General features: G+C 43.0%; 1 protein-coding gene across 2 annotated transcripts; it reads right to left on the bottom strand.

Annotated features, from left to right (window-relative positions):
• Positions 1-504: 504 nt before the first annotated feature.
• LOC4350668 (UPF0481 protein At3g47200) lies at positions 505-7,223 on the bottom strand. Of its 2 annotated transcripts, XM_015760188.3 has the most exons (3): positions 6,361-7,223; positions 1,181-1,918; positions 505-832 (listed from the first exon to the last, which is right to left on the bottom strand). In XM_015760188.3, exons 1-2 carry the CDS (start codon positions 7,003-7,005, stop codon positions 1,199-1,201), a joined length of 1,365 nt encoding a protein of 454 aa, XP_015615674.1. In that variant the 5' UTR covers positions 7,006-7,223; the 3' UTR covers positions 505-832; positions 1,181-1,198. The 2 variants fall into 2 exon arrangements, with proteins under 2 accessions (XP_015615674.1, XP_015615673.1); XM_015760187.3 differs by lacking the exon at positions 505-832 and having other exon boundaries at positions 959-1,918.
• Positions 7,224-10,721: the final 3,498 nt, after the last annotated feature.

Genomic DNA, 10,721 nt, shown 5'->3' with positions numbered 1-10,721 from the left:
CCGACCGGCTGATTCCGTTTCCGAAAACAGGTCCGGAATCCGGAAAAATTCCAAACCGTTTTCACCCCTATCCTTCACAGGAACGCTAGTGCTGAGGGGGAGGTCTCTGCGATAGTGTTGGTGCCGTGCTAGTCTATATGTTTAATTAGTGTCATGATGCACAACCAATAGCAAAACAATATTCATGTATCCTGAATGGACCACTAGATACTTTCCATGCCATATGGAACTAATCTTCCCCTTTAGTTTGCCTCTTGATCGGCTCGGCCGACTTTTTGGTGTCGGTTCACTAATAAACCAGCATTGATAATTATTTTCATGTCTTAGGTTAAAATCCCGGAGTATTCTGTTCTTAGTCTGAATTCCCCGTGTGGCTGGAAATGTCTCATATGTGTTGGTTTCAAGTCAACTGGTACATATATATGAGGCATCATATATTTGGTGTTCTACAGCATTGAACCAAACTAATTAATGAGGGTGAATGCATACATAACGGAAGGATGGTTTTGGAAGGTTTTTTTTTTAATAATGGAATAGAATATCCCGACCTTAGCTCAAAACGAGCTACAGCCAATTATTACAAAGTTGCACTCAAAAAAGAGTATAGTTCAACAAAACATTGAGAACACGCACTTAAAATAAAAAATAACCCATCTAAGATAAGGAGAACACGTTATTGAAGTCTATTTGTGAATCTCCAACCATAATTGGCAAAAAGTTGCATAACTGTCATCTCAAGCCTACGGCATGCAACCTTCATAAACTCGCCATCTTCATCACAGCTTTGTAGCTGAGCCCAACACCGGAGCCAATATGTTGCCCTGAAAATTGTCTGCATATATGTAATAGATGGTGATTTGTCAAAAATCAAATCATTACTGCTCAACCACAGAGCCCAATATATATATTGCAGAGGCTCCCACAAATATAAGTTTACTCTTTTTCTTATCCACCTCCAAAAGCCAACCATCAAAAATATGTGATATATTACTAGGAGGGCATAGACCAAAAGTATAAGCTTACTCCTTTTGGAAGGTTTGATTGGGATTAGATATAGAGACAGAATATTACATGGTGGTATAAAAGCAAGAGTACTTCGGATAATTCTTGGCTCAAATATACTAACTATTATTAAGCTGCGAGGCCTGAAGATGAATATATATATGTTCATGGAGTTTACCATGGTGCAAGGTTTTAATTAGGTCTTGCTGTTGAAGGACAGGATAGCGTAGACAGTTTGGATGACAGTAGCAATGAGCAGGACAGTAGCAGCGACGAGGGAGATGAACACCCAAGGGTTACTGAAGTAGGTGTGTAGGAGGATGGCCCTCCACCTGTTCCGCCGCATCTTGCAGTAGGCATCCACTTCCGACATCACGTCGTTGAGGCTGCTGTCTTCGTCCATCACCGAGCCTTTCGTCAGCGTGTTGTTGATCAGATTCGCCACCGCCTCGTCGCTTCCCAAGCCGCTCTCGATGATCTCCTTGGCCCTCAGCAGCCGCACGTCCTTGGCCGTGTTGATGAGGTCGTCCATGAATGACACGAACGCGGTCACTTCGTTCCCAGCGCCCGGGCGCAGCTGCTCGAAGGCCATCAGGTTGAGGAACATGCGCTCGGCGTCGTCGTACAGGAAGATCTTTGGGACGCGCAGTACGCCTCGTTCGAAGCTGACCGTGCCTGCGAATCCTTCACCTGTGCTCACCTTGAAATGGATTCCTGCCTCACGGAGCTCTGCAGCGGAAGGCATGTGTCCGTCTCCTATTGGCCTTTGGCGGTATTGACGAGTACCACGGACGCTTTTCTGGAGAACGTCCAGTGGGTGGAGCCCCAAAAACTCATCGACAGGGGTGGTAGGCGCGGTAGGCGTGGTGGTATAGGAAAGAAGATCAAGCACCCGGTGGTTTATCCCTCTATCATCCTGCATGTGGCCATCAATCGAGATTAGAGTAAGTAACAAATTGGTTTTCGGATTTAAGTAAATAAATGGGAATATTGCTTGGGTATGACATGCTCCTAAACTTTTCCTTCTATACTTATTATGTTGACCTTGATTCACCGGATATAACTTTTCCTTCTATACTTATTATGTTAACCTTGATTCACCCGATATATTTTTTGAGATAACTACTTGCCCCTCGCTTCTTTCACCTAATTTTGAGAACTGAAAATTTTAAATCTTTTTGAATGGATAAAATTTAAAATTTATGTTTCCATCTTCTACGAAAAAATTTTAAAATTTAAAATTTAGATTTCCTTACCATATCCATTTCCATTTACACGAAAAATTCCGAATTCGTTCCTTATCATTAACTTTCGGAAAAAAAATTCCGAGCGAACACTTTCCTTTTCCAAAAAATTTCTGGAAACCAAAAACTTACCTAACTGTTTTTATCCTAGCTGAAAGGTAATAGTAGTCGTAGATTGATATGCCATCAAGAATTCCTTGGTTGGTGTATAGCTCGATGATTGAGTTAGTTTGATTTTTAATCTATTTACTAGAAAAACTGCCCGTGCGTTGCAATGGGTGAATGCTATTTTAATCATATTACTGTTATATGGTTTAGTTAGGATAAAATTCACTGTGCGAATTCGCTTGGATATTTTTTTTAGAAAAATCATGAGCTACTATTAGGAGTCCGACTTTCATCTCAAGTTAGCATGCGAGTTTTTTAAACATATCTCTTATACGACTTCTTTTGTATTTTCAAAAGCAAATGAACTTAAAATCTGACTCAAACACGGATCTATGTTTCTAAAAGCGAACGAACTTGACGTACCAAAATACCGTCAAAAACATCTTCAATTTTTATAATAGTAGAGAAGAGATATACTTATTATTATGTTGACCTTGATTCATCGTTGTATTTTCCAAGATAACTATATTGCCCCTCCCTTCTTTGACCTAATTTTGAGAACTGAAAATTTTAAATCTTTTTCAAAGGATAAAATTTAAAATTTATGTTTCCATCTTCCACGAAAAATTTTAAAATTTAAAATTTAGATTTCCTTACCATATTCATTTCCATTTATACAAAAAAAAATTCCAAATTCGTTCTCGTTTAACTTTCGGAAAAAAATTCCGACCGACACTTTCCTTTTCCAAAAAGTTTCTGGAAACCAAAAACTTTCCTAACTGTTTTTATCCTAGCTGTGAAAGGTAATCGGTAGATTTGATATGCCATCGAGAATTCCTTGGTTGGTGCATAGCTCGATGATTGAGTTAGTTTGATTATTAATCTATTAATGACTAGAAAAAGTGTCCATGCGTTGCAACGGGAAAAACTAAAAACTAGAAGTACACCAAACATTAAATAACTTTAAAGTGACATTTTTTTTATAACCTAGTGTAACATATGTTTTCTTTTCGTGTATATATATGTTTTCTCCCACATATTTATAAATTATTTTATTACAGTAATAAAGAAATATTTATTCACATTTGTGGCTTAGAAATCAACACATTACCTGAAACAAAAATATACGCCGTTGATCATAGTGGATCTAGAAAATGTTTTAGCCCATGTTTCGATATAATGATGTAGATTTATCAAATATAAGCTCTATCTTTATAATTAGATTTAATCCAAATCATGATTTCATACCAACCAGCAAACCGAACTGTTTTCTTCGTGCCAACACATATGGGATACAGGTCTGGGAACATGAACACAAAATAAACGAAAGATCATTTCAGCAATTATTTAATTAGACAAAGGAATCAAAATCCTCCCTAGCGCCTTTCATGTTTCGGCCGAATATGGAAAAGTCTGAATTTTCTCCTTTTTGGGTCTTCTCTGTTTCTGGCTTATTTCCTTTCTCCGTTAAAGTCCAATTTGCATCCTCATTCAATCGAGCCTAGCAAAAGAAGTCCCAGCAGAAGTCTAATTTATCTCCCTATCGCTACAGTAGCTCCTTCAAGCTCCAGCCGAGCCAGAGCCCGGCCTACACTACACCCGACGCCACCCCAATCCCACGTCCGATTCAACCAAACCCGTGGACATAATCTCAAACTAGTTGAGGGTTTTTTATCTATATCTCCTACTCTATCTTTCCCCTCAAGAAATTGAAGGAAATCCCGTGGAAATCGCTCCCCTATTTAGCTCGAACTCGAGTCCGATTCAACCAAACTAGCGTGTTGACGGACAAAAAGACGCAGACAAATAAGAGGTGACGAATGAAAAGTTATGAATTTTTTAATTAGTTAATGTTTGACCCTCCTCTCGTGGTTGTGTATTGGTACCCCCCTCCCTCCCCCCCCCTCCCCGGGTCCCCCTTATTCACGGCGGAATTGCTAGAAAACTTACAGTAGTTTTTTGCCTCCAAAACATTCAGATTTGTGGCCATTGGATCATCTCAAGATTTGTGCATGAAGGGAAAATTGCTAGAAAGAAATTTCCACACAAGTTGCGCATAAGATTCCAATACTAGCCAACCAAACCATAGTTGAATACAAGTTTTATATAAATTGTATCGTAGTTGCTATGTAGTTTTTATATAAATTAAAGATGTTGGACACTGACCCGGGTACTACAAGGAATTATCTGCCTGTATCTTCAAGGAGTCCCCGAATTCTATTTGGACAAGGCACTACTACAAAAAGGCACATAGAGGTCGGCACTATAGGCGCCGGAAGTGCTAAAACCGGCTCCTATAGACCTTTTCCTAACTCCGCGGGTTGAAATCGCAAAAATCCGATACTTTTAAGGAATTATAGGTGCCGGTTCTAAAGAATAACCGACACCTATGCTATAGGTGTCGGTTTTTATTAAAAAGCAGAACATTTAATATATTATAGGCTAGGTGTTGGTTTTTTAAAAAACCGGCACCCCTGAAATTGAGCCGAGCCAAGCTGATCCCGTCTTTATCCTCTCCTCCTCATCTCTCTTCCTTATCTTATCCTCCTTTCTCCTCCACGGCTCGCTCTCTCTCTCACACACACACACTTGGCTTTCTATCTCTCGCTCTCAGTCGGTCCCTCGACCCGGCGTTGTTGGCCTGTTGGGAGGGGCGGCGGTGCCCACCGCAGCCTCCCCTTTGCTAGATCTAGCCTGGCGGTCTCTCTATCTCTCTCTCTCTCTCTCTCTCTCTCTCAGTCCCCCCGACCTGGCGTTAGTGGCCCTGCGGGAGGGAAGCGACGGCAACACCCTCCCCTCAGCCAGATCCGGGGTGAGGGGAGGAGGTGGGAGGGGAGGTGGTGTGCCGAGGGGCGAAACTAGTACGGTACAGCCAGTGAGGAGGAAGAGGCTAGGGTTCCAGCAGCCGTGCCAGCCCGGTCGCGGTCATAGGGCGAGCGCTCCGGGATAGCTTCGACGACATCAAAGGTCAGTATATCCCCCCTCGTCCTCTCCCTACTCCTTTTCCCTCTCGCTTACCATCCTCTCTCTCGCCCTCCTCTCTCTCGCTGATCTTGCTGCCGGCGATTGTCTACCCTTAGCAGGGCCTCCCCGGCGGCTCGACGGGATGGCAGCGGCGGCCTCTCCTTCCTCTCCTTTGATTGGTTTTTGAATAAATTTATTGATGAATGTTTGATGTGAATGTATCAACAAATTTTTTATGTGAATGTATGATTTGTGATTCTCTGATATGAATAAGAACTTGTCTCATTTTCTTTTAGTTTTTTTGATTTTTTTTCTTGGCTTGGAGGCATTAGCTCGAATTGGTCCGAACCAAGCCATCTTTTTTTTTTGCGATCCATACACCTCAAAGGTGCCGGTTCTTGAATCAGCACCATTGACAATACTCATAGGTGCCACCTGCATGGTGCTGGTTACCAAATCCAACACCTGTTTGGGGTTGGCAACCGGCACCAAAAGGGTTTTGTGTAGTAGCGAGGGGTACTTGTCTACCTGTATATACATAACTTTTCTTTGGAGAGGAGGGCACTGAATGACAATCCATAACCATATATAAGTCACATCGAAGATCAGCTAGGAGGAAGCTAATAGCTAGCCGTCGACTCCAAGTCGCCAGATTAATTCTCGACGAAGACTAGTTGGTGGGCTAGACTAGCTAGCTTGCTCTCGTATTATAAACGGTGTGATACTTTCCCTAGTTATATATATAAACCGGAGTATGGTTTTTATATATTTTATGGACCCGAACCAGTATAAAAAATTCTTGTCTTCTATCTTCCTATTTCAATCAAACGAATACCCTAATACTCCCAAAATACCGTAGTTGGATCTAACACTTTTTACAATTAATTAATATGGTAATTTCTAAACTTCCAGAATGAACATACTAGCTTCTTTTATTATTTATTTTTTATAATAAATGGATAGATTCAATATTTAACGTAAGAAGACCACTTTAAATTAAAATACACCCCATCAATTGATGGAGGAGCCAGTAATTGAGTACCTCAGTGTCAGGATCTGCAACAAGCGTGAGCTTTTGGAGGAGGAGCAATGGCAACTGGTTCTCAACCAAGAGCATGTCAGAGATGATATAGGAGTACAAGTATAGACGGCCATGCTTGCTGAAAACAGGGTCATCGGACCCATAACCTTGTACCTCCACCTCATCCTTCATCACCTCCAGCAAGAAGCAGCCGTCGGTGACCATCAGCTCCACGAACCGCTCTCCACTCCACTCCTCGCCTAGGTTCTCATAAGCGCCCCGCAGTTGTTCGGCTATCCCCTCCACGGCAGCGGTGAACTCCTGCCGTGGCTTCCCACTCCGGCTGACCATGTGCGCCACCGCGCGCTGCTTGTGCGCCTCCATGGGCTTCAACGGGGGTTCGCCGTAGTGGAAGGGCCCCAGCGACACCACCTGCGGCCGATACGCGTCCCGGTTGGTCATGTCCTTGATGTACTCTGGCACCCGATAAATCGAGTGCCGCTGTGGTCGCACCATCGATATCTCCCCAGGAAATCGCTCGCCGTCATCATGGCTGAGCGTTATATCCGTCGGTATCTCCACCACGCAGCTACCAGAGGTGGCCATGGCCGTCGGGGATGGTGGCGCCTCCATCCCAATCGCCTCGGCCGCACCGGTCTCATCCATTCTATGATCTAAAGCTTGTGGTGTTTTGTGAGAGGGGCCTCTCTCCCAAACACCCTCTAAGATATCGTTCGTACGTACTTGTGTTTCAACGTTTATAATAAAGATATCGCAGCTTTTTGCTATGTCCACTAGGCAAATATATAGAAAGTCGAATACTATGCAAGTACAAGCACCGTTGACTTGCTCAAGTTGTTATGGGCCCTCCTATGAGAACCTTCCATGCATACACTGGACAGGAGTTCTTTTTTTTTAAGCTCAACTTCATCTTTTCCGTTAACACCTCTGTAAAATTTTTCTATATAAATTTCAAATTTTAACAAATCCATTTTTTCAAGTTAGTTAATACTTGACTAATTTTGTGCTATTCACTTGTACTCCCTCCGTCCCACAATATAAGGGATTTTCAGTTTTTGCTTGCAACGTTTGACCACTCGTCTTATTCAAATTTTTTTTGCAAATATAAAAAACGAAAAGTTGTGTTTAAAGTACTGTAGATAATAAAGTAAGTCACAAATAAAATAATTAATAATTTCAAAAAATTTTGAATAAGACGAGTGGTGAAACGTTGCAAGCAAAAACTCAAAATCTCTTATATTATGGGACGGAGGGAGTATTATTTTACATGCCATCATTTTTTTAAAAGCTGTCGAATCGAACGGACCCAGTCTTATCGTTGTCCAGAATATCACTGCGTGTCTGCGTCAACGATCTGCCACTTCGGCCAGTAATAGTGAAAAATGTTTTATGCATGCACTAAATATCTCTACAATGGAAAAATAAGTCATTTTTAGTTGCCAACTTTTTTATCCCATACTTTTTCTTGCAGTCATTAAAACAGTCAAAAAAATTAAAGAAAATTTAACAAGATAGATTAATACTCCCTCTTTTTTTTTTCAAATTTGATGTTAGTTAGCTCGAAATTCGATCAATTTTCTAAATTTTTGTATAACTATTTGAAGAAAGATTTTTAAAATAAAAAAATCAGAGGGCATCCTCGAGGGGGCAAAAAAGACTTCCCCATGATATCTTATCTATAAAATTCTTATTACCCGGTCGAATTTGAGTTTCCAGGGTTGAAAATTTACATGAGGACGTTTGGCTGTTAAACTAATGTATAATAACAAGCGAGTCAAGTCAACCTTTATAAAATGTGGTAGAAGTATACCCGGGCCCCTCGATCGGTGTTTGTATCTAGCAGAAAAAAAACAAGATATAGATACTAGCTAGATAGCGTGTAGTGACATTGATATATATATACCAACATCACCAGAGGGCAGACAAGTATATAGGCTGTCGTGGAGTACATGGGATGTGTGGACGCAATGATGTACGTATACAACTAGCTAACTAGAACAGTGATATATATAATATACTTAATTTCTTTATTTTTAATAGTTCCATATTTTTTAAGAATTATCAACATGGATTGTGAAAAGATAAGGGACCTAATATATAAGTAGAGGAGTCCCTTATCTTATTGGCTAGCTTTTATAGTGTAAAAGACATTTACGATCCTACAATGGTATCAGACATAGGCAGGCTTAGTAGTGATTCAAGGCTATTCAGATGTATACCCAAGATTTTTGGAAAAACAAAGAAGAAGCCTCTATGCTTCATATATGTATTAAAAAATAAAGAAGAAGCCTTAAATTACTTATCTTGGGCCCTATTTCACCATTCCTTCTCTATTAGCCCCATATTTCCCACTCCCCTCCCCCTTTCCTCTCAGGAATAAGTTCACCGGACGTTCCTCAACTTTACATCAAGTTTGTCTGAGATCCCCAAACCACAATACCAGAAATCTCTACCCCTCAACTATTAAAAACTATGTAAATTTGGTCCCATGGCAATATGCACCAAAATTTCCCATGGTTCGCTGACATGGCATACGGTGGCCCCACTTGTCAGCAAATTTTCAACGGAGTGAGCTCTCTCGTTGTTGTCCGGCCAGCTATCGGACGACGACGATGACAGCGGCGGTACTCGCATGGAGGTTGATGATTGCTCCATCTCCATAGGCAGGTTCATCACCTCAAGGCGGCCCTGACACATGCGATGGCCTGGCCTCGTGGCAAAGCGGCGGCGTCCTGTCCTCAAGGTGGAACAATAAAGCGTCGGCTGGCCACCCGTCGTCCTCCTCAGCACATCGTTCCCATGGCCCCTCCCTCGCGTCCATCTGCGTCGTAGAAGCAGATGATGGGGATCACCGGCGGATTCGCCGGCAGCAAGGTCGGCATCAGTGACTTCATCGCCAAGAGCCCGCTTCTCCCAAACCGACCCAAAAGAATGGGCTCGCTGGTGGTGAAATAGTGACAGTGGAGCGGCCAAGGGCGCCTGAGTAGCCGTTGCGGGATCTGTCGCCGCCGCCGCATGGATCCCACGCCGGGTCGCCGGATTGGGGAGGAGGACGAGACCGGGAGATTAGATGAGGGTTGTCGGGGAAAATTGGTACACGTTCCTTGACATGCCGCTGTCAATGAGGTTCTTGTCGCGGACGCCGTCGATCACCTTGTGCTCATCGAACGCCTGGACCCTGAACGACTTGAGGTCCCATGACCCCTTCTTGCCGAACACCTTGTCGCCAGAGCCTCTCGCCAGGGCCACCTCCGCCTCCGCGCGCCGGCGCTTCTTCATGTACATCGTCGCGCTGAGCACCACGAGCACGACGGCAAGGTCCGTGAGGAGACAGGTGAGGACGGTGCGCGTGGTGGCAGCCAATTGGCCTCTTGCTCCGCCGTGGGGGCCCGTGGGGGCGTTCGCCTCCGCCTCTGCCGCGATGGGGGAGGGAATGGGGAGGCCGGCGAGCTCCCGCCACCCCCTGCTTGCTTCGTCCGCAGCCCAATGCCGCGCTCGCTCACCGTCGCTCCGCCCGCCGCCGCGTCACCCTTTGTCGCTGGTGACCTCGCTCGCTGAAGAAGACAAAGAGAAGAGAAGAGAAGAGCAGAAAGAAAAGAGGAGAAAAGAGAAGAAAAAAAGAGAAAAAGGAACGACACCAATGGCACACTGACATGTGGAACCCACCCTATGCCATGTCAGCAAAACCAGAGGAAAATTTGGTCCATACTGCCTTAGGACTTACTTTGCACGGTTTTTAATAGTTGAGGGGTGGAGATTTCTGGTATTGTGGTTTGGGGATCTCATACAAACTCGATGTAAAGTTGAGGGACGTCAGATGAACTTTTTCCTTCTTCTCAGCCCATACTGAGTTTGGGACACAACTCAGCCCATTCGGCTATATGTTAAAATACATTCAGTTCATTTCATGGCCAATTCTATGAATTTATGAAAATATACTTATAGCCATTATATATTATATAGTTTAGAACTATACGAAACTATACATACATATCATTTATTAGGCTTGATATTTTATTTTTTTATCCCTTCCTATTTCGAATACCCAACCTAAAAATCCTGGGCCCACCCCTGGTATCAGAGGTAAGCTATCTTAACATCTCTGATCCGATGGACAAGAATTAGGGTGAGATCTAACTTGATGTTACAAACAAAACATAATTATTACCAATGATAGTGTTTTGAGATTTGTTAGAATAAAAGATAGATCCCCTAAGCATTATATTGAAAACGGAAAAAACACACACTACTACAGAAAAGAACTTCGGTGTCGGTTGGGAACCCCGTTAGGTGTCAGTTTTCCGAACCAGCACCACAGAAGCGGCACGGATGACTTCGGTCACCGGTGCCTGTTTCAAAAC

Source organism: Oryza sativa, chromosome 11 (assembly GCF_034140825.1).
Source record: "Oryza sativa Japonica Group chromosome 11, ASM3414082v1".
NCBI classification, from domain to species: domain Eukaryota; kingdom Viridiplantae; phylum Streptophyta; class Magnoliopsida; order Poales; family Poaceae; genus Oryza; species Oryza sativa.
The sequence above is the reverse complement of the archived record's forward strand: the minus strand, read 5'-3'. Positions and strand labels throughout refer to the sequence as shown.

What these genes read in the sequence shown, in the direction of transcription:
- LOC4350668 (XM_015760188.3), bottom strand. Translation starts at nt 7,005, where the DNA reads ATGGATGAGACCGGTGCGGCCGAGGCGATTGGGATGGAGGCGCCACCA. An exon ending in TTGCAGATCCTGACACTGAG is followed by an intron (nt 1,919 to 6,360) that starts GTACTCAATTAC and finishes GGCCACATGCAG; the next exon opens with GATGATAGAGGGATAAACCA.